The sequence below is a fragment of the Lissotriton helveticus genome, chromosome 9 (genome assembly GCF_964261635.1).
Source record: "Lissotriton helveticus chromosome 9, aLisHel1.1, whole genome shotgun sequence".
NCBI lineage: Eukaryota > Metazoa > Chordata > Amphibia > Caudata > Salamandridae > Lissotriton > Lissotriton helveticus.
Genome location: NC_136070.1, coordinates 1,264,796,939 through 1,264,821,299, shown reverse-complemented (window position 1 = coordinate 1,264,821,299; position 24,361 = coordinate 1,264,796,939). Strand labels below are relative to the sequence as shown.

Here is a 24,361-nt window from a genome sequence, read left to right as displayed (position 1 = left end):
TGTCTCAATCTTAGCTGATAAGATCCTATTGTCCAGGAGAATAATGGGCTGTGTTTAAAATGGTTTCTCCACAGTCTGCATATTTCCTACTAAACCACACATCTTGCATGCAGGGAAAGAGCTTTGCAGAAATCCAGACCACCTCATTTCCTGACTAATGTAAACTTGTAGAAGCTAAGTGTTCTTTATGTATACATATACTTTAATATGACTAGTGTTTTTCTGTGCTCGGGCTTTTTAAACACCAGTTTCCTTTTTTGTCTCCACCTCAGTTACCATGCATGCAAACTGCTTTTTTTGCATAGAGACACATGGATTAATGCAGAAACTTCAGCATGTATTCTGTCCTTCTCAACACAGGGCAAGAAATAACCTCAAATGTAGGATTTACAGAAAGCGGTTTAATTAGGGCTAACCATTATTGGTTGAGCATCCATTGCAAGCAACTCAAGAGTGTAAAGGCTTCTGCAGTTCTTGTTTCATACTGTTTGGCAGTATGCTGGTGCTTAGGACTAGTCTTCGAAGGCCTCCGTAAAGTGAAAGAACGAGTATGTAACCTTTCTAGCCCATAATTATTTTTATTGCAGACTGTTCCATGGCCTATGACCCCATGGATTCGTATGCTTCCCTTTTGAATTGCAGTATTATACAAATCTGAAACGCCTATTTGGTTTTGCTAGAAATTAATAAATTGAACATGTATAATTTTGTGCTGAAGAAGGCAGTGGATAGAATTATGTAACGGGACGAAACATTGTCAACATGGCCCTGTACTCAGTATGTAGGAAGTCCTATTTCTTCATGTGTCATACCTATAAATGCATAATATAAAAAATATTTGACCTCTTTGCCACAGTCTGCTTATACAGTCTAGTGTATCACACACTGGCATGTAGTTGGTCCTAATCATAACTAAACCATTCCATGCCTTAGTATTGTTGATATCTCACCTACTAATGTGATCTTTATCAGAATTTTCAGATCGTATGAAAACTGCATAGTATTTAAAAACATTGTTTTTTGCAAGTAGGCGTAACTCCGATTTCTCATATGTTATAGAATATTGTTCCAGTGGGAATATAACCCATTTGTGTATAATGAAATATATATATATATATACACAAGCTAAGGTCATGGATATAAAAAAACGAAGAGCAGTATTTTCCACTAGATATTTTTTTGTTAACAGTTCTGTTGCATAGCCAACAAACAGAGTTAATTATTTTGGTTCAGTGTATGGATACTTCAGTAAAGTGACAAGTTTCCAGCGTTGTGATGGAGAGTTGTTTTACTTTATTTCGCTTTTCTGGTGTTTGTAAAATTCCAATTGCAGAACCACTCACACCATTGATGAGCTCTCCTTTGCTGCCACGAGCACATCCCGCGCTAAGCAGCTACTGTAAGTCCCAGCAGCAACCCGCAGTTGCACTGTATACATGTAGTACACAATATGATGATGTATTTGGATTGGGACAGGGCATGTACCGGATGCAGTGACACAGTTATCTAGTTAATGGAATGGTGGTGTTGATTGTGGATGCGATGCCCTTTGCACTGTGTTCACTGAACGAGTCTGTATGTACAGTGTGGCTGTGAAAGAACGTTTGCTTGTGTACTTAGCTGAGCATTGAATGGGCCATCTAAATTTATTGATTTAGACCCGCCATCATACTTTGGCGACTGTGTATCCGTGTGTTTTAATTGTGTAGTAACAAATGATTAGTACGTTATGGGTGTTGCGACTGATGTTGTAACGTAGTGTGCAGAATATTGTGTGAACTGTGCAGACAACAGTCAAGTTTGTGTAGAGAGCAAGAGAGCAGTTTGAGTGTGTTTTCCAGTATATTTCTAAAGCAACATAATTTTTGTCCTAAAAATCTTATCAACATTTTTAAATATGCATTGCAACCTGGAGATAGTATCATGCTAAAAGTGGGGGAACAAGGTTGAAAATGAAATACATTAAAATACATTAAAAATACATCTGCAAACGAACAAAGCACTTCTACATGTATATATAAAGGTGGACACAAAAGTCCTGAGTTTGTTCTAGAGCCGGGGAGAAGCAATGTTGAAGCTCAGTTTCTGATGACGATGTTCTGTTAAGTTCATCGTATTTACTTTGAGGTTTTTATTTCCAAAAACCCTGGGATTTTGCAACATTGAAAGTGTTTTGTTGGCAGGCCTTTTGAAGAGTTTTGCACTATGTATTCAGTTTGAAAACTGATATTTGGTACAAGTGTTTTTTAACTAATGGAATTTGGTCTTTGTGTTTCATAGAGAAATGTCAAATGGGAGGTTATTGCTTTTCATCAGCAAAATTGATTTGAATGATGCCAAGTAAATGTAGGTATGAGATCTGGTGATTATGGCCATTCTACATGGAGGTGTTTGTAGAACTTGAGCAAAATAAAGTCGAATGTGCTCGATATTACATTGACACTTTCCACAACAGATCAGGGAACAGATTTGCTAAGAAGGAGTCATGAAAGGCTTGTCAGTGGTATCTGCTGTGGATGATAAGGCTGTTCTGCTTGGTGTTAGGGTACAGTTGCATTACTTTCATGATTACCACATGGTGAAGTGCTGTTTGTATAAACTAACATTGTTGGTGAATTATGCCCGGTTTCTCTTATCCTATCTGCACAACACTCCAGGTGGATGAACCTTACAAGAAGGGTTTTCATCTACAGACAGTTGTAATACTTCTACTTGGAGTCAAAGCCTGGGTGGGTTAGTGTAATTAAGAGCAGAACGTCTGAGATGATTCCTCCAAGTGGGCCACCAGTTCTTTCAGATCTCTTGTCATATTTCACTTGAAAAAAAGGGGTTTGATGCTTCTTGTACTGTTCTCAGTATCAAATGGCATTTTGTTACCATTCAGTCATAAATGTGAGCTTGTCTGCTTCTGCACAGGTTTCAGAACGACCCTTTCAGTGGGAAAGGAACTAGCAGCGCTTTACGTAACTCCCCATCACAGCAAAGTGTACCACGATTCAACTTCCTTACTTAGTCCACTTCTTGATGCAGGTTGTGGTCAGGGTTCTTGAATGGGGCAAGGAGTGTTCATTTATTTTCTTTGGTCGTTGTGTACTTAGTGTATTCCTTTGGAATGGTATATTTGTTTATTTCTGGAAATATTATGGATCACTGAGTAGGGTTTGGTGTATTTAGTGAACTGGTTAGTTTCTGGTTTGCTTAGTTCATTGGTTAGACGTGGTGTATCACCTAAACTGTGCACAGTGGATTTACTGCATTCGATTGGTTTGTTGAGCTCACAGATAATTACTCAAGGTGCATCTACTTGGCATCATTCACTTTGGCTTCCATGGAGTAACAATCAACAGTTATGAAAGTAGAGGACATTCCCAGCTCCTATGGGATATGAGCCTGACATGCATAAATAAATTACAGACATCAATTGTCCGACAGCGACCGTTATTATTATGTTGATCCTTATCTTGAAGGCAATAGTTTCTCCTCCTTGCACTGATCTAGAAATCTCAGCCAATGTTTGACCCAATTTAAACCTTTCTTGTCCTACTAAGATGTTAGTCATCATTGTCCAAGAGCAAGCCTGATGGCTAGCCCGGTGAGTGCCTGTAGTCCTTTAGAGAAGTCTGTAGTATTCGACCCATTTGAACACCCCATTCTTCTCAATTGGTTGATTAACCTCAGAGTTGAGTCAATTCTTTAGCTGCAGGCTACAAGCGACAACCTCCTCTATCGGCCTCTTCGGCAATGTTGCTAACCTTTGCGGTTCCTTTATGTCCTCTCTCACACCAGTGTTCTTTAATGTCCATCTATGCTCTTAGAATAAACTTATGTTCGAGGCATGTGGGCTGCTAAATTCATATCTTTTGCATTAGATCGCCGCCTAGTGTTGGGTCCGGATGATCGCACATTGTTGTCCTGGAAGAGTCTTCGAAGTATCCTGAGATAGGTGGCTCCTCCCCTGGACTACAGTGCGCATGGGCATCGCCATCCCCAGATTGTTTTTTTCCGCCATTGGGTTCGGATGCGGTCTCGACGTCTCTCTGTCGGAACCGAGAAAACTAGCTTCTTTAAGGCCAAAAGGCCTTTGTTTCATTACGTCGGTATTGTTTGCGTACGGTCTCGAGTTCTTCCGTCTCTTTGAGTCGGAATCTACGGAGTCGTATCACTCTTCGGACATCGAGGCCTTCTCATCGCTGCAAGACCACGACTTTTCAACATGGAGCGGAGCCCGTTTAAATACTGTCCCGTCTGCGGGTCCAAATACCCACATATCGACGTGCACCCGGTCTGTAATAAATGCCTCTCGCCAGACCATAACGAGGATAACTGCATGGCCTGCTCCAGATTCAGGTCGAAGAAGATGCTCAAGCTTCTGCGCGCGGTGCGCCTTGAGGCCAGACAAGCGGCCCCGGCTCCAGATAACATCTTCGGCGACCAGGAAGAAGAGGGCCTAAGCCATCATCTCGAAATCTCACCGCCCGCGACGGAGGTCGAGGCAGATCCGGAAGACGACGACGGGGTTGTGGATCAAGGCCTTGAATACGTCGACGAGGTAGGGGACGTCGAAGAAGTTTATGGGGCCGCGGAAGATAGCTCAGGGGATGAGCTATGCCCCGAAAGTTACGCGGATCAGGCTCGGGTCACGGGATCGCCACTCGGCCTTACCCAAGACCCTGTACCGCAAGCCACGGCCCCGCCTTCAGGCCCGGCCACGGACATACTTGCTACGCAGCCCGTGTCGAAACCGAAACTGAAACCATCGGTATCGACTGCTCCTAAAATGGCCGACCCGAAAACGAAACCGAAACTAACGGATTCGAGTGCACCTAAGATGGCGGTCGTTCAACCAAAAACACCAAAGCCTGCTACCTCATCGACTCCGTCGGCCTCCGGTCCACAGAAGTCGAAGAAAACTGTCGATTCGACAGTGCCGAAGTCGTCAGCGGAGGAGGCATCCTCTAAGAAGGTCGTCCGGCACGGGTCGACCGGGACGACGCCGTCAAAGTCCGCCACAAGACCCCGGTACCGACTGGGACGTCGTTAGTCGGACGCGTGGTTGAGACGGAGTCTGCAAAATCACACGGATCGAAGGGCGGAGGCTCAACACATCTGTCCAAGGACTCTGTGTCTACAGCTGCAGCATCGACGTCTAAGGTTCCGAAGGGCCCACAAGACGTCGGAACCGAAGGCAAGGTGAAGGCCTCCTCGTCGGCGCCAAGTGCCGCTGTGGGTGACGCATCCCTCATCGCCACTTCTCTTCAAAGAATACGGGATAAGGCTTCTGCGACGTCGGCTCCGGCGCCGTCGCACCAGAAGACGACGGACATGCCGGCAAAGCCTGCTGGCAAACTTCTCTTCATTCTGCCGCCGAAGGAGGCACCAAAGGCCTTTGCGCCAAAGACGGCGCCAAAGACATCGGACTCGTCCACGCCTGCTGGAGTATTGGGTCGACAACTCGACTCAGGAGACGAATCTGAACGTTTTATCGACGCGGACACGGGCAAGTTGACCCTTTACAAGAGGAAGATCACTTCCCAGCCAGTGGACTCCTATGTTATCCCACTTAAAAAGAAAAAGCCTACACAGGACACTCCAGCCCTGATTGAACCTATCCAGCCTCCTCCTAGAAGGAGTCCAACACCTTCCCCTGACCACTCTGAGGGAGAGGAATATGGACAAGATGACCAGTACACTTTCCCCATCAATGAGCCCGATGCACAACAGGATTCCTACAACGACATAGGTGACCAGGGAATCCAAAATGTGGGGCAAGACCCACAGCCTTTCAGTGCACGTGCATCCCCAACAGAAGACTCTGCAGGATTTCATGCACTCATTGAACGGGCAGCTGCTAATCATGATGTGGACATGCATGCTGACCCAGTGGAGGAAGATTTTCTGTTTGACACTTTTTCAGTCTCTGAAAGGACAGTCAAGACACTTCCTATGCTCAAAGGTGTCCTTAAGCATGCTGCGGAAATCTTTAAAGAGCCTACCATGGCGAGGGTGGTCAATCCACGCATCGAGAAGAAATACAGACCAGCACCTGCAGACCCTGCATACATTCGGGGACAGTTGCCACTAGACTCTCTTGTGGTCGCAAATGCCCGCAAAAGGGCAAACTCCCAGACAACGGGTGAAGCTCCTCCCCCAGACAAGGAGTCTAAAGTGCTTGAGGCAGGGGGCAAAAGAGTAGCTGCGCAGGCTGCCAATTTCTGGCGTATTGCGAACACACAGGCGCTATTGGCACGTTATGATAGGGCGCATTACGACACCCTAGAGCAAGTTTTACAACACCTGCCTTCGCAGTTTCAAGAGGGTACCAAACTGCTTATAGAGGAGGGAAAACTCATCTCCAATGCAGCCATAAAGTGTGCACTTGATGCCGCGGACACAGCAGCTAGGGCTTTTAATACTAGCGTCATGCTGAGACGACAAGCGTGGCTACGCATATCAGGGTTTAAACCAGACATTCAAACGACCATACTCAATCAGCCCGTCAATCCTGATAGACTGTTTGGTCCTGATGTTGACACCACCCTCGAAAAGATTAAGAAAGACAACGAGACAGCTAAGTCTATGGGGGCCCTTCAGTCACAACAATTTCGGGGCAACACTTTTCGTCGCTCAGGTGCACGTGGAGTCACCCGAGGACAGATGGGTCAACAATCTCAGTTCACTAGAGGTGGAGCACAGTCCTCGTACCCCAAGCAGAATAAAGGGGGTTATCGAGGAAACAGCACCAGAGGACGTGGCAGAGGAAACAACAACTCCCGTTCCTCTGCCCCAAACAAACAGTGACTCTCTGTCACTGCCCCCCGACCATTTAACACCTGTCGGGGGGAGACTCCAGCAGTTCCTGCCAGTCTGGACAAACATCACTACAGACAGGTGGGTACGACAACTTGTCCAGTACGGTTATTGTCTAGAGTTAAAGTCCACTCCACCCAACATTCCACCAAGGCAACGGCCTATGTCCGCAGAGCACTTGCACTTATTGCAGCAAGAAGTAGTGGTGATGCTGCAAAAAGGAGCAATCGAGCTCGTGCCAGTGGAGGAGGAAGGCACAGGAGTCTATTCCCTGTACTTCCTTATTCCAAAGAAGGACGGATCTCTCAGACCCATTCTAGATCTGCGTCCCCTCAACCTGTATATACTATCAGAACATTTCCATATGCTTACACTGCAACAGATTCTTCCCTTACTGAACCAAGGGGACTTCTTAGCAACCTTAGACCTCAAGGATGCTTATTTCCACATACCACTACACCCGTCCCACAGAAAATATCTCAGGTTCACTATCCAAGGCAGGCATTATCAGTTCAAAGTCCTACCCTTCGGAGTGACCACCGCCCCAAGAGTGTTTACCAAGTGTCTGGCGACGGTAGCGGCGCACCTCAGGAGGCAGAACATCCATGTCTACCCCTACCTAGACGACTGGCTCGTTCAAGCCAAGTCGGAACAGCAGTGCGCCGCGGACATGTCGACTACCATTCACCTCCTTCACAATCTGGGCTTCTCGCTGAACTACCCAAAGTCGCACCTTCAACCAGCACATGTGCGGCAGTTTCTGGGCGCGACGATAAATACCCTGACAGCCATGGCTCAGCCAAACAAGGTCAGGATAGACAGCATGCAGTCTCTAATCCAAAAGTTCAGACCACAACACTCGCTTCCAGCGAGAGTATTCATGCAGTTGATTGGCATGATGGCCTCCTGCATCTTCATAGTCCCTCACGCAAGGTTACATATGCGTCCGCTCCAGGAGTGCTTAGCAAATCAGTGGACACAGGCTCAGGGACAATTGACAGACCTAGTGTTGGTTACCAGTCGGGCGTACAACTCTCTGCATTGGTGGAATCCACACAACCTTTGCAAGGGCCGACTGTTCCAAGAGCCAGTGCCACAGATTACCCTGACAATGGACGCATCTCTCCAGGGATGGGGAGCTCATCTGCTCACTTACACTGTGCAGGGACTATGGACGACGCAGCAACAGAAGATGCACATCAACTATCTGGAACTGATGGCAATCTTCATGGCGCTCAAGTCCTTCAATGTACATCTGTGCAACAAGGTAGTGTTAGTCCGGACGGACAACATGACAGCGATGTGCTACATTCAAAAGCAGGGAGGCACCCACTCGCCGCAGCTGTCTCATCTGGCTCAGAGCATGTGGAAGTGGGCCATTCAGAGGAACATTTTCCTCATGGCAGAACACCTCCCGGGCAAGGACAATCAGATGGCGGATCTGCTCAGCAGATACAGCCATCAAATGCACGAGTGGGAGTTACATCCATCAGTACTCCTCCCGTACTTCCAGCAGTGGGGTCATCCGGAGATAGACCTGTTTGCCACAAACGAAAACGCAAAATGCCAACACTTTGCCGCCAGGTTCCCTCACCCACAGTCGCAGGGGAATGCGATATGGATAAACTGGTCAGGCAAATTTGCGTACGCTTTTCCACCAGCACCTCTGATACCGCTGGTGGCAAGAAAACTAAGGCAGCACTCGATGACACTCATCCTAGTTGCTCCAACGTGGGCACGCCAAGCATGGTACACCACGTTTCTGGAGCTCTCGGTGGTGCCGCATCAAAGGCTGCGCCTAACGCCCAGGCTTTTGACGCAGAACCATGGAGACATTCAGCATCCAGATCCGCAACAGCTCAACCTGGCGATCTGGCTCCTGAAGTCCTAGAGTTTGGCTACCTTCACCTACCTCCAGAATGCATGGACATCATCAAGGAGGCAAGGAAGCCGACTACCAGAGCATGCTATGCTGCAAAATGGAAGCGTTTCGTCCTTCACTGTACAGCCAATAACATAAACCCGCTAGATGCATCTATCCCTAACATCATTTGCTATCTGTTACATCTTTACAAGTGCAATCTAGCGTACACTTCCATTCGGATACATCTATCCGCCATAGCAGCTTATCTTCAGAACAGGCAGCATCTCTCTGTCTTCAGAGTGCCTGCCATTAAGGCCTTCCTTGAAGGTCTGAAACGAGTCATTCCCCCAAGAACACCGCCAGCTCCGGTGTGGAATCTCAATGTGGTCCTCACCAGGCTGATGGGACCACCTTTTGAGCCACTACACTCGTGTGAACTCCAGTTCCTAACATGGAAAGTGGCTTTCCTTATTGCTATCACTTCACTGAGACGTGTCAGTGAGCTGCAAGCGCTCACAATCCAAGAGCCATTCATACAAATTCATCCAAATATGGTGGTACTACGTACTAACCCCAAATTCCTTCCGAAGGTGGTGTCACAGTTTCATCTCAACCAAACTATTGACTTGCCTGCATTCTTCCAAAACCCACAAACGATGGCGGAAAGAATGCTCCATACTTTGGACGTTAGGAGGGCGTTGATGTACTATATTGACAGGACACAACACTTTAGGAAAACAAAACAACTTTTTGTTGCCTTCTCGCCACAGCACAAGGGCAACCCTATTTCCAAAGCAGGAATAGCCAGATGGATTGTTAAGTGCATCCAGATTTGCTATCAAAAGGCTAAACGCACCTTAACAATACCCCCAAGGGCGCACTCCACACGCAAATTGGGAGCATCCATGGCTTTCCTGGGGAACATTCCTTTAGAGGACATTTGTAGAGCAGCCACATGGGTTACACCACATACCTTTACAAAACACTACTGTGTTGATGTGCATTCCAAACAGCAAGCAGCTGTTGGCCAGGCTGTTCTCAAAACACTTTTTCAGGTTTCTGCAGCTGGCACGGGCAACCGCCGCTAATGGAGGGACTGCTATATATTCTATGCAAAAGATATGAATTTAGCAGCCCACATGCCTCGAACTGAATATGCTACTTACCAGTATGCATCTGTTCTTGGCATGTAGGGCTGCTAACATTCATATTGCCCACCCTCCTCCCCGGTGCCTGTCGCAGCTGCAGACATATTCTTGCATTCAATCATTAGCATGGACATCCTTTACACTTTACACTCCATCTCTGCCACAATGGCTAAAAACAATCTGGGGATGGAGCCGATGCCCATGCGCACTGTAGTCCAGGGGAGGAGCCACCTATCTCAGGATACTTCGAAGACTCTTCCAGGACAACAATGTGCGATCATCCGGACCCAACACTAGGCGGCGATCTAATGCAAAAGATATGAATGTTAGCAGCCCTACATGCCAAGAACAGATGCATACTGGTAAGTAGCATATTCATTACAACTTTTGTCTAAAGTGTTTTTCATGTTAACATTGCCCTTAAAATGTCTGAGACCTAGAAACCTCAAACTTAATAGCAGTGACAATTCTTAGGACAGTCCCTTCGTATGACCCATAATTGGATGTAACCTAATTTCCTCACCATAAAAGAGGGGCTGGTTTGTTAAGAGGAAACACTGTGGATACTCCTGTTTTGTCCTGAATATGGAGTTTCATTTCTTACCCCATCTACAAAAGTCAGAATCCTGATCATTCTGATCCACTATAAATTCTCCATCAGTTCTTAAAGCGGAGCGGGATTCTTTGTTGCATGCAGCCTCTTGTGCTGCTGTATAATGGGTTGTGACTGCCTCACTCCTCCGACTCTTGTAATAGTCTTTATTTGGGCCTCCTCAGTATGTACTGAGCATACTGCTGTTTACACAATGTGACATCTTGGACAACCAAGAGAACTCTTCAACAAGAGCACATCTCCTGGATGCTTCCCCAGCTGTATTGGATTCCAATCCTCTACGAAAACAATTCTGTCTGTTTGCGGTACAGACTTACTTGGAGGAGACACTTTTTTGGACAATCCCTTTGAATGCTACATACTCCACCAGTTTGGCTCATCTTGAAATAGTTACTTAAACTTGCAGTTCCGGAAGACAAATTTGCTCTGGAAGCTGCACCTGTAGTACCAGCCACAAAAATGTAATGTGTGTTCCCTTCTTCGCAAACGGAGTGACCTTCACGCCTGGTTGTCCAGACCAAGTGGTCGTTTGTAATCCTTTCGTGATTTCCTGACCACTGTATTGGGTTTACTCAGCACTACAATCCAACATTACCAATAAATACACCAGTAACCTGGTGTCTGTAAGGCCTTTTCCCTGGGTTTGGTGGCAGTCACTGTTTCTTGGATATGAATGCTGATGTTTATCACTGGGGTCCCAGGATATTGGTTTTGACTGCATTCTAATTGGAATGCAATACCATCAGCTACTTTCTTTGTACACTACATTCTCTGTGTATTGACCTGTCCTCCACCCAATGCCATGTTAAGTTTCCCACAACAAATTTACCTACTTCAGGGAGGGCCACTCAGGCCTTCAACCATTCCACCTGTTCAAGGCACCACAGCACATGGCATCTGACCTGCACACTCGCAGCATTAAGTAACACAAGCAACGGCTTCTACAAACACTGTAAGGTCACCGCTTGCTACCTATACACCCCACACAGGCCATTCGAAATGGTGGCAAATCATATGCTGCGTTAAGTGACAGACCCTTAGTAAAAAGTTTAAAACATGTCTATCATTTTGCCCACTACCACTCATTCCCGAGAACAAACTACAATCGCTGACATTCAAGCTAATTTTCAGGTCCTTACGGAAAAATAGAAGTCTGCCCCGTACTTGAGTTGTTGGAAATTATACCTGGGTATTTGATGGGTGTGTGAGTTTCTTTATATGAAGAAAATATTGCATGTTTACTTACTTCAGTGGCTGGTATGGTGTGTTTAGTTACTTGAGTTGAGTAAGTATATTGTGTTCGGTTAATTGAATAGGGTATGACATGGTTAGGTATTTGAATAGGGTGTGTTATGTTTAGTTGTTTGAATGTTGTGTGTTCATGTTATCATGTGTTTAGTTATTTGAATGGGTTGGTTACTTGGTTAGGTTTCACATCATTAGTTAGGATGTGTTGTCTTTAGGTAATCGACTGAAGAGTGGTGAATTTGTTTATTGAAACGTGTATAGTGTGTTAAATTATTGGAACAGAGTCTGGTATATTTACTTCCCCAGATAGGATTTGGGATATTTAGTTTTTTCAGTAATAGACAGTCCATCTACCTGTTGGTACTAAGTGTGGTGAATTTATCTAAGTTGGTAATCTGTGCTGTATTCAGAAGTCTGAATGAACAGCCGTTTTTGTGTTTAATGAGACCTAGAGCAGTTTGTTTGAATGATGACAGTTTTCTGCAAGAACTGGGTAATAGGAATTCACATATCTTTATTTGAATTGGATTTTATATATAGTTCTTTGAATATGTTGTGTTCTAATTCTTGCTTAATTATTGCTCTGAACAGGGTGTTGTATATTCAGTTCTCTGAATGGGTTATGATATATGTCGTTCTCTAAACTTACCAAGATGTATACACTACTCGAAATGAGGTTTTGTTTTAGTTTTGTGAATGAACTTTAGTTCTCGGAATAACACCTATGGTGTGTTTAGGGCTCTGTAGGAGGATCATTTTATGTAGTGCTCAGATAGGTTATGGTGTATTCAGTGCTCTGAGTGAGATAGGTGCAGTAAGTGCTCTGAATGAGATGTGCGGTATTTAGTTTTTGGATAAACTACAATACTGAATTTAGTTCACGGATTACAAGTTGGTGAATTACATTCACAGAATGTAATGCATTTGGTATCTTCAGTGGTTATCCCACAGCAAATTTGAACTGCATAAAATACATCTGGTTTAATTTAGTGAATGCAGTATGGTTCTGTGCAGGTGTGAGAATGGGGAGGATGTGTTTTGTAAAATAATGTGCCATATTCTTTTTACTGTATATGCTAGTGTGTTACAAAACCCCTCTGAATAATACGTTTGGTGGACCGTGAAGGCCATTTCTTATATCAAGCGGTGTGTGGAGTAGGTCCTGTATTCCTTTCTGGCACAATACACCGTGGAAGGACAGACGACATTGCTGTCATACCTACTTTTAATACTGAAAATATATTTCTTATGATGGCACTCGTGTTCTTTTGATCATCCACCGTATAAATATGATTATTCACTTGTAACTCAACATGACTGGTTGTACTGTGGTATATTTTGTTCACTGTGATATCTTCTGCTGTTGATATTTTTCTGAATGAGCTATGGCACTCTTAGTTTACTGAATGAAGTCTGCCTCCTTCACATCATTGGATGGAACATGTGCAGCGTTTAAGAAGATGCTATAAATTAGCTGAATGTGGGATGGTGTTTTCAGTGCATTGAGTGTTTGTTTCACATTGGTCCTGTTTTACTGAGTGGCGTCTGGTGTCCATTTTAAAGTTCTGAACACAGATTGGGATCCATACATTATTGAATGAGGTGTGGAGTTGTAGTTCCCTGAATGTGGAATGAAACCTTTAAGTCACAGAACATGGTTTGGTGGTGTTTGCTAACTGGGATATAAACCTCTTAGTTCAATGTTTTATGGCATTTAGTAGTGAATTCTAGGGTATCCAGTTCAGTGGATAGTGTATGTTGCATTGGGTTTATTGAAAGCTGGGTGTCGGTTGCTGTTGCTACTTAGTGTGGTGTTTTATGGATGGTGGCCAGGATGCTGTGTGCTCGATTTTGTGTCACTGAAAGTTATCTGATGGTCTTAGTTGCTAAGGTGGATGTGGTTATCTCACTGAGTGAAGTACTAGTTGATGTATTTGGCTCATTTAATGTGATGTAGTCTGCTGTGTGTTTTGAATGAAGCCTGATCGGGTAACTAATTGATTGGGATATTTTCTTATATTTACTGAAGTCAATTGAGTGATGTAGAATGTCAAATGTGCCACGGACTGTTCCTTACCTATACCTGTATTTCGGTTTCATTGCAGGGCATTTTTCTGTTTCATGTGGTGAACTACAAGCCGCTGACGTACAATAGCACTTATGTCTACCCTTGGTGGGGCGAGGCCATCGGGTGGGGGCTAGCCCTGTCCTCCATGCTGTGCATCCCGCTGACCATCGCTTTCAAGCTGCTTCGCTCTAAGGGTTCGCTGCGAGAGGTGAGTGTGACCCACCTCAGCCCCCTTTGATATGGAATATGAATTTGTTTTGCAGAAGTGAGTGAAAATTGACTCGTCAGATTAGATGCCCAGAAGTCAGTTCAGCTGCCAATTGATAGTTGTGCTTTCTCAGAATAGTGACACAAGCCGCCCTGCATGCTCAACTCTTGCTGGGCCTCATCAGTGGAGTACCGCTTGAGCTGCTATAGACAGCGAGCTAAGGAACTATTTCTGGGTAGACCCATGTTCGAGGCATGTGGGCTGCTGAATTCATATCTATAGCATAGATCGCTGCCTAGTGTTGGGTCCGGATGATTGCACATCGTTGTCCTGGAAGAGTCTTCGAAGTATCATGAGATAGGTGGCTCCTCCCCTGGACTACAGTGCGCATGGGCATCGACTCCATCCCCAGATTGTTTTTTTCCGCCATTGGGTTCGGATGTATATTCGTTATCTCCAGTTCGGAATCAATATAGACTTTCTTAAGGCCTGAAGGCCTTTTCCTATACCGTCGGTATTGTTTTTGCGCTCGGTGCCCAACTCTGTTCCGGCTCAGTCCCCGAGTCGGACGTCCCGAGGAGTCGTGTGACTCTTTGGCGCTCGAGGCCCAGTCGACGCGCAAGACTTTCAACGACACATCATGGAACGGAGCCCGTTCAAGAAGTGTCCCGTGTGTGGATCGAAGTATCCCCACATCGACGTCCACCCAGTGTGCAACAAGTGCCTGTCGCCAGACCACGATGAAGCCAACTGTATGGCTTGTTCCCGGTTTCGATCGAAGAAGACGATTCGGCTTCGGCGCGTGGCGCGACTGGAGGCCCAGTAGTCGGCCCCGGCACCGGTGGACATCTTCGAGAGAGAAGACGCCGACGAACAAGAAGTTCATCTGCAGATTTCACCTCCTGCGGAGGAGATCGACTACGACTACGACGCAAATGTCGAAGCGCTCGATGCAGAAGAAGTCGTCGACGAGGTAGGAGACGACAATGAGGCCTATGGGGCCATGGAAGATAGCTCAGGCGCCCCGTTCGAACAATCACTAAGGCTCAGGTCGCGGGATCGCCACACGGCCTTACCCAAGACCTTGCACCCAAATCCACGGCCTCGCCTGCGGGCCCGGCTACGGACACTTCTGCGGAGCTGCCGGTCGTCAAAACGAAACCGAAAGTAAAACCCTCGGCGTCGACAAAACCGAAAGTGATGGAGACGCCAACGAAACAGAAGACGTCTGTCCCTATGGCCTCCTCGTCTTCCGATATGTCGGGGCGGCCGAAGCCGAAGACGGCTGTCGACCCGGTGAAGTCGACCAAAGGCGTCAAGCCAAAGTCAGTCAAGGGCGTCGATCCAGAATCGAACAAGGGCGTCGAGCCGAAGACTGGGGTCCCAACCCCGGGAGTCAAGGCCGCCGACCCAAAGTCGGCGGCGCCAAAGGCCATCGGCGCAGAAGGAGGACACGGCGCAACTAAGAAAGCTGCTCCTGTGCCTCGGCCGGAGAAGACCAAGACATCGACGCTCGAGCCTTCACACGCTGGTGGACCGAGGACGTCTGTCGGGTCGACGAAACCGTCCGCTTCCTTTACGAAGCAGGTGTCGGACTCACTGCAACGCATCAGGAACAAGGCTTCCGCGGTCGATCCGAAGGATGCTTCCACCCCGAAGCAGGCTGCCAAAACGCCAAAGTCTTCTACACCACTCCTGTTTACGTTGCCGCCGAAGGTGGCACCGAAGGCCTTCGCACCAAGGTCGGTCACCAACGCGCCCGTGCAAGGGTCTGCAGGGTCGAAGCCTTCTCTGCAGCTGAAGAGCTTGAAGCATCGACAACCCTTGATGGAGGAGCAGTCGGAACACTTTATCGACGCCGACACCGGTAAACTTACCCTCTACAAGAGAAAGATCACGGCGACGCAGCCTTTGGAGTCCTACCCTCAGACTCCTAGAGTTGCTACACCCTCACCCACTTATTCAGATGTGGAGGCTGGGGAAGGTGATGACGAAGAGTATAACTTTCCTGCCAACACTGATCCTGAGGATCATCAGGACTCTTGGGCAGATGCAGGGGACCCAGGGGATCCGCAAACTGCCCCGGACACTCAAGTGTACAATGTCAAAACATCTCCTACTGATGATTCTGCGGCATTTAATGCTCTCATTGAGAGGGCGGCTACAAACCACGACGTCCAGCTGCACGCTGACCCTGTTGGCGTGGACTTCCTTTTTGATACCTTTTCCACAGCAGAAAAAACTGTCAAAACTCTCCCAATGTTGAAAGGGGTTCTCAAACATGCTGCAGACATCTTTAAGGAACCCACACGTGCCAGGGTGGTCAACCCTAGAATTGAAAAAATATATAAGCCGGCACCTGGAGACCCTACCTACATCAAGGGCCAGTTGCCATTGGACTCTCTGGTCGTTTCTAATGCCCGAAAGAGGGCGAATTCGCAAACCACTGGTGATGCTCCTCCCCCAGACAAGGAATCTAAAATGCTGGAGGCATCAGGGAAGAGGGTGGCAGCTCAAGCAGCCAATATCTGGCGTATTTCAAACACTCAGGCACTCTTGGCCAGATATGACAGGGCGCACTATGACACACTAGAGACCCTGTTACAACATCTACCCGATCAGTATAAAGAGGCGGCGGAAATGCTCATTCAGGAAGGGAAGCTCATCTCCAACGCTTCTATTAAATGTGCATTGGACGTGGCGGACACCGCGGCCAGGGCCATTAACACCAGTGTGATGTTGAGACGTCAGGCATGGCTCAGAATCTCCGGGTTCAAGCCGGAGATACAAACCACCATCCTCAATCAGCCGGTCAACCCTGCTAGGCTGTTTGGTCCTGAGGTGGATACCACACTGGAAAAAATAAAGAAGGATACCGAGACTGCAAAGTCCATGGGAGCTCTCCAGTCCCAACAGTTTCGGGCCAATACTTTTCGTCGCTCAGGCAATAGAGGTGTTTCCAGAGGCCAGATGTCCCAGCAAACGCAATACACTAAAGGTGGAGCGCAGTCCTCTTACACCAAGCAGAGTAGAGGCGGCTATCGGGGCAACAGTGCCAAGGGCAGAGGCCGTGGAAATAACAACTCCCGTTGCTCTGCCACCACCAAATAGTGACGCCCTGTCACTGCCCCCCGACCACACAACACCTGTCGGGGGGAGACTCCAGCAGTTCCTGCCAGTCTGGAAATCCATCACCACAGACAGGTGGGTCAGGAAACTTATACAGTTCGGTTATTGTCTGGAGTTAACATCCACTCCACCCAACATGCCACCAAAACACCGTCCTATGTCCACAGAGCATTTGCACTTATTGCAGCAGGAGGTACTTGTCATGCTGCAAAAAGGGGCAATCGAGCTTGTGCCGGTGGGAGAAGAAGGCACAGGAGTGTACTCCCTGTACTTTTTAATCCCGAAGAAGGACGGGTCCCTCAGACCCATTCTGGTCCTCAGACCCCTAAACCAGTATATTCTCTCAGAACACTTTCACATGCTGACGCTGCCGCAAGTTCTTCCGTTGCTCAACCAGGGAGACTTCCTCGCAACCTTGGATCTCAAGGATGCATGCTTTCACATACCTCTACATCCATCACACAGAAAATACCTCAGATTCACCATTCAGGGTCGGCATTATCAGTTCAAGGTCCTACCTTTCGGAGTGACCACGGCGCCCAGGGTGTTCACAAAATGCCTGGCGACAGTGGCTGCGCACCTCAGAAGGCAGAACGTTCACGTTTACCCTTCTCTGGACGACTGGCTTGTCCAAGCAAAGTCGGCCCAGCTGTGCGCCGCCAACATGTCCCACACCATTCACCTTCTTCACAGTCTGGGATTCTCACTAAATTATCCCAAATCGCACCTTCAGCCAGCCCATGTGCGGCAGTATCTGGGCGCGACGATAGATACTCTGGCGGCCACGGCTCAGCCGAATCCTGTGCGGATCAACAGCATTCAGTCGCTCATCCAGAAGTTCAGACCGCGACACTCGCTTCCAGCAAAAGTGTTCATGCAGTTGATAGGCATGATGGCCTCCTGCATCTTCATAGTCCCGCACGCGAGGCTACATATGCGTCCGCTTTAAGAGTGCTTGGCACGTCAGTGGAATCAGGCTCACGGACAGTTAAAGGACATAGTGTTGGTGACCGGTCGGGCATACAACTCTCTGCATTTGTGGAATCCACACAACCTTTGCAAGGGCCGACCGTTCCAAGAGCCTGTTCAACAGATCATCCTAACAACGGACGCTTCTCTCCAGGGTTGGGGAGCTCATGTACTCCACTACACAGTGCAGGGACTATGGACTACGCAGCACAAGAAGATGCACATCAACCACCTAGAGCTGATGGCAATCTTCATGGCAATGAAGGCATTCAAAGTACATCTGTGCAACAAAGTCGTGTTGATCCGGACGGACAACATGACAGCCATGTACTGCAATCAGAAGCAGGGAGGTACGCACTCTCCACAGTTGTCTCATCTCATCTGGCTCAGAGCATGTGGAATTGGGCCATTCAGAGAAACATCTTCCTCATGGCGCAACACCTCCCGGGCAAGGGCAATCAGATGGCGGATCTGCTCAGCAGGTACAGCCACCAAATGCACGAGTGGGAGATACATCCATCAGTACTCCACCCGTACTTCCAGCAGTGGGGTCATCCAGAGATAGACCTGTTCGCCACAAGGGAAAACGCAAAATGCCAACACTTTGCCGCCAGGTTCCCTCACCCACAGTCGCAAGGCAATGCGATATGGATGAACTGGTCAGGCAGATTTGCGTACGCTTTTCCCCCAGCACCTCTCATACCGCTGGTGGCACGAAAGCTAAAGCAACACTCGATGACACTCATCCTGGTTGCTCCAAAGTGGGCACGCCAACCATGGTACACCACGTTTCTAGAACTCTCCGTGGTACCGCATCAAAGGCTGCACCTCACGCCCAGACTTTTGACGCAGAGCCATGGCGACATTCAGCACCCAGACTCGCAACAGCTCAACCTGGCGATCTGGCTCCTGAAGTCTTAGAATTTGGCTACCTTAACTTGCCTCCCGACTGCATAGATATCATACGGGAGGCAAGGAAGCCCACCACCAGAGCTTGCTATGCAGCAAAATGGAAGCGGTTTGTCATTTACTGTACAGAACACAACATCAACCCGCTAGATGCATCCACTCACGACATCGTCTGTTATTTGTTACATCTTTACAAATGCAAGCTGGCATATGCTTCCATTCGGATACACTTATCCGCTATAGCAGCTTATCTCCAAAACAGGCAGCATCTCTCCGTTTTCAGAGTGCCTGCCATTAAAGCCTTCCTAGAAGGACCCCGCCAGCTCCTGTATGGAACCTTAATGTGGTCCTCACCAGGCTGATGGGCCCACCTTTTGAGCCTCTGCATTAATGCGAGGTTCAGTTTTTAACATGGAAAGTGGCTTTTCTAATAGCCATTACGTCTCTGCGACGTGTTAGTGAGCTCCAGGCGCTCACTGTCCAAGAGCCATTCATACAAATTCACTCGAACAGGGTGGTGCTGCGCACTAACCCTAAATTTCTTCCTAAGGTGGTTTCACAGTTCCATGTCAACCAGACCATTGAACTGCCCGCGTTCTTTCAAAACCCAGGGACAGTAGCCGAAAGAATGCTCCACACTCTTGACGTCAAACGAGCCTTGATGTACTACATCGATAGGACCAAGGATTTTAGGAAGACACAACAACTCTTTGTTGCCTTTTCGGCCCAGCACAAAGGCAACCCCATTTCCAAAGCAGGTATAGCCAGGTGGATCGTTAAGTGTATTCAAATTTGCTATCACAAGGCTAAGCGCACTTTAACGGTCCCCCCCAGAGCCCACTCCACCCGCAAGTTGGGGGCCTCCATGGCTTTCCTTGGTAATATCCCTTAGGAAGACATTTGTAGAGCAGCCACATGGTCTACACCACACACATTTACTAAACACTACTGTGTAGATGTGCACTCCAAGCAGCAAGCAGCTGTAGGGCAGGCTGTTCTTAAGACACTTTTTCAAACGTCTGCAGCTGGCACAGGCGGCCGCCGTTAATGGAGGGACTGCTATATATTCTATGCTATAGATATGAATTCAGCAGCCCACATGCCTCGAACTGAATATGCTACTTACCAGTATGCATCTGTTCTTGGCATGTAGGGCTGCTGACATTCATATCGCCCGCCCTCCTCCCCGGCGCCTGTAGGGGCTGCAGATTTCAAACTTACTCTTAGCATGGTCATCGCTCACACTGTTACACTCCATCTTCGCCACAATGGCTAAAAACAATCTGGGGATGGAGTCGATGCCCATGCGCACTGTAGTCCAGGGGAGGAGCCACCTATCTCATGATACTTCGAAGACTCTTCCAGGACAACAATGTGCAATCATCCGGACCCAACACTAGGCGGCGATCTATGCTATAGATAGGAATGTCAGCAGCCCTACATGCCAAGAACAGATGCATACTGGTAAGTAGCATATTCAATCTTGTTCGATGACTTTGCTTACACAGTACCAAAGCGATGGCTGGCAGTTGGTTGAATCTTTGTGAATCGCTGGTAATCACTTTGGGTACATTCCACTGTTTTTAGAAACTCTATGCTATTTTAACAAGGTACTAAGCATATACAAAGCAATCTTTGATGCACTCCAGAGAGTTCAGCCCACACTTTCCTCAAAACCTGTGCACCGCTAATCCTTTCTGTGCCAAGCGGACCGTGGCAGCTATATACACCCACTCTATACCTTGACCTCTTTCTGTCAATCATCTGTGGAGGTGGAACATATAGGTAGATGAGCTGACTATCTCAGAGGAACCCAGAGGAGTACACATCCAGTAATGCTGGCTTTACTCCGAATCACAGTTCTGTCCTTTTTCAGAAAAGGCGCAAGGGTCACTTTATGTGGAATATTGTTGAAATGCTGAGTCACTCGGAGTCTTCTCTGGCCGTGACCTTCAGAAGCACGGGCCTCTAGAAGAAGTCTTCATCAATCTGGATATTTCTTCTTTGAGGGGACTTCCATTCCCAGGCTATTTCATGTGAAGGTGTGAACTGGATTGTGATATGTAAAGCATCAGCACATAATGCCTACACAGGATTGCACAAGCCCTTGTGGTTCACTGATATACACTGTTTAAAGAAGTCACGGTTTAAGACCGTGAATAGCGGTCTTGTTCTCCATCAGGTGGCTCATAATCAATTTGCATAGAAGCCAGACAGTCCAAAGCAAGGCTAATTGAATGATGCTGCTATTTGCCGGAGATCTTGTTAGTTCACGTTTTGCTGTGAGGTCATCCAAACATAGAAATTACTGATCGGACAGATTGACACAGGATTTCTAATGAGGAGAGACTGCTAGGCATGCATTAAGACAACGATGGGGATATGTGTGTCCTGGACACTGTGGACTGCTGCAAAGCCCCATGAGATTGTTCATGTTTGTCTCTACATACTTGTAATTAAATGCGATACCCAGGGTCGGATAACATGAATCTCCTCTGAGGTCCTCGTGATTCGATGGCTAGAAGTTGCACCCTGTGGAATGCAAATGTGTCAGCCCTAGACCCTGCACGGCTAACAGATCATTGCAGCCAACGAACGTAACCCATGACATTTCCAGAGCATGTCACAAACAATTGCTGTGATGTGCTGCGAGCAGTGACTGATCTCTGGGTACCAGATGCTCCATTTTGGACTAGTTGGCGCCTTCTAATTGGGTTCAAGAGGTACAGTGAAGCTGAGTTGTATTGCCACCAAGGGACAAACTAGTAATTCAATAAGGTCCAAATCTTCTAAGAATCCTCCAGTAATGTGACCCAAGACTGGCACCTACAAGGTGGTGTGTGGTCCTCAGTGTACTACTTTTATTTGTAAACCCCAAAGTTTGATTGCCTGTCCTTCCAAAAATCAGTTGAAATGTTTGTTCTTTGCATGCACACTTCCTTTACTGACTGGGCTTTGAGGCCTTGGTAATTTAACAGTATGAAAAGTAGAATCTACATCTCTTTTGACCAGACCATGGCCATTGGGTCCATCAGCTGGTAGCAGATTTAGACAAGGGGTTTCGAATGGTTTCCACTTCAATAGGAGCTGTTTGTTTGTTGGACAACATAAGAGTTGAGATGGTGCCAGACTGATTCTACGCCCCTCCTCAAAATAGAACCTTTTCGTTTAGTCACTTGTGCTCTCTAAGAGATATATAAAGGGGCGTTTTCTATATTTATAGAACCATCAGTAATTCTTGTATACAATATATGTGCTGCAATGATTAATAGAAGCAGATAAAAGTGATTAGCAATGTAAGGATAGTGAAAAGAATAAACAATCCACCATTGCGCTAAGCAATTTAATATATGCTGGCAATCGAGTACTGGGCATAGTGTACTCCTACTATGCGTTCCCTAACCTAGTTGTCCAGAGTGTCTGTGTTCTGCCAGGAATCCCTGGATGATCTAACCCCCATCACCTGAAGGCTAGGTATGTAGGTCTCATCTTGGTCACAAGCTGGACATCCCTCCTCTCAGACGGAGGGAACAGGAACCAACTAGGCTGAAATTTTGGCACAGCTGCGACCTCGTAACAATAGAGTGGTCCTCTGATTTTAGCATGGAGATATGTGCGTTTATACCGTGTTGATGCTCCAGCTGAGCTGACCTTTATTGCCTCTTTTGATAGCAATGCCACTCCTCATGGATGAAAATAACAAACATTTGCACAGAGTGTGTCGAGGCCTTGTACCAAATTTTCAAGGTGTTGTGATAGTGAACTTACAAAATGGTTTCGTAAGCCATGTGGCTTCAGAGAAACTAATTCTGCACTGTCACGCAATCAAACATGTCAAAGAGAAAGCAACTTAAGAAACGTACATGTAAAATGGCAGTGTTTCTCCCTGGTCCTAACTGAACCACATGACAAGGAAAAGAGTTGCCCATCAAAGGAATTGGTTCCCAAGTTGAAAATGAATTCTAGGAAATGTTTTTGTTAAAATGGAACTAACAACGGTCCCTTTTCTCCCTTCTTTCAGCGCTGGCAGCACCTCACTACGCCGGTCTGGGGTCACCATCACCTGGAGTACCTGACCCCTGAGGCAGAGACCAAGCTGCTTCCACCGGACACCCTCATCGCAGTCAGCAGCGAGAAAACCACTCTCTTCGAGACCGTGATCTAAGATGTTCAGGGCTTTAACCAAGCCATTGCTTCTGCAAGCCTTCCATGACTTTAATTGTGCCAGTTTGTGATTCCGTTTCAGTATGAAAGCTCAGAATTGTGCATGGGCCTAGATCCCGTTCCATGCAGGGAGGAGGTTGTGCAGCACCCATTGGGACAAACTAATCGAGCCTTTTTATTTAGTTCGTTAAATGGGCCAGTTTGAGATCTATAATTTGTATGAGCAGAGAACTTCCACTCTTTTGGCATAGGCCATAAGCCTATGTGGAAATCTTGTGATTTCCCAATAGTTTCATTTACCTCGGGTGTCACGAGCGATGGGCAAAGTTGCACTAGTAAGGCGGTACCTGAGTCTGCCCCATTTTCCGGGTGTTTCATAGTCCCATCTGACATGACACTACTTCTTCTCTTCAAAACTTAAGAGGTACGGCCAGTGAGAAAATCAGTCTTTTGACTTCTCCCATAGGCCAGTCTGCCTCTGTGCCTAGCTCAGGAGTATAGTATGCCTACAAGTGGCTCATAGTGTTAATGACCTTGCTGAACAAATTATATGTTTACAAAAATAGGTCCACCCACATATCCAAGACAATAGTTCCAGCCTTCTAACTTAGTACATTTCTCAAAATCCCCTCTGCATCCAAAATAATAGTTGAAATCACCCATTTTAAGTAATGTTTTGACCCCTCTTCCTAAATGAGAAGCCATCTGTTTCCTATTAGTAAGCCTGCTCTTGGTTTCTTTAAGCGCTGGGATGCCCTAGGGTAACCGTGCGCGGTACAAAATTCAATAATAATCAATAATAATATTGCATAGGGCTTCCGCAAAACAGAATTTTTTTTCTTTCTGTTTGTTTAATTTTGCTGTAATAAAAACGTAGAATTGACTCTCCACTCACAGCATCAGCTGCCCAAAAGACACCTGTTCTCCAAGGAGGATGGTACTGTCCGAGTGAGGACCTGAGTGACATATCTTGGAAGCATTTTCTGCTTATAAAAACACAACACACATTTTAAAAAAATAAACTTTAGGAACTGTGATTTAAATCACTGCAAATTAACAAAAAAGCACAGCTGTAGGAAGGAGAGGTGTGATGGAGGGCGATGATGTAAATGTGTGCAGTAGTTCATCAATCCATGTCTCCTCATATGTGTAGCTGTATCATGCTGTGGGACGGATGAGACTAGATCAGGGTGGGTTCGCTCTTGGCTCCAGGTGAGGCCTGAGAGAATTCCTG

General features: G+C 46.8%; 1 protein-coding gene across 2 annotated transcripts in view; it reads left to right on the top strand.

Moving 5' to 3' along the window:
- Positions 1 to 23,702, top strand: part of LOC144782448 (sodium- and chloride-dependent creatine transporter 1-like) — a 338,796-nt gene extending 315,094 nt beyond the window's left edge. Inside the window, exons 13-14 of one of the 2 annotated variants that reach the window (XM_078661813.1) lie at positions 13,786 to 13,956; positions 22,985 to 23,702. In XM_078661813.1, the coding sequence (XP_078517939.1) occupies positions 13,786 to 13,956; positions 22,985 to 23,128 (315 nt within the window). In that variant the 3' untranslated portion in view covers positions 23,129 to 23,702. Of the gene's footprint in view, positions 1 to 1,333; positions 1,400 to 13,785; positions 13,957 to 22,984 lie in introns of those variants that run through there. The other variant, XM_078661814.1, reaches the window with a different exon arrangement.
- Positions 23,703 to 24,361: the final 659 nt, after the last annotated feature.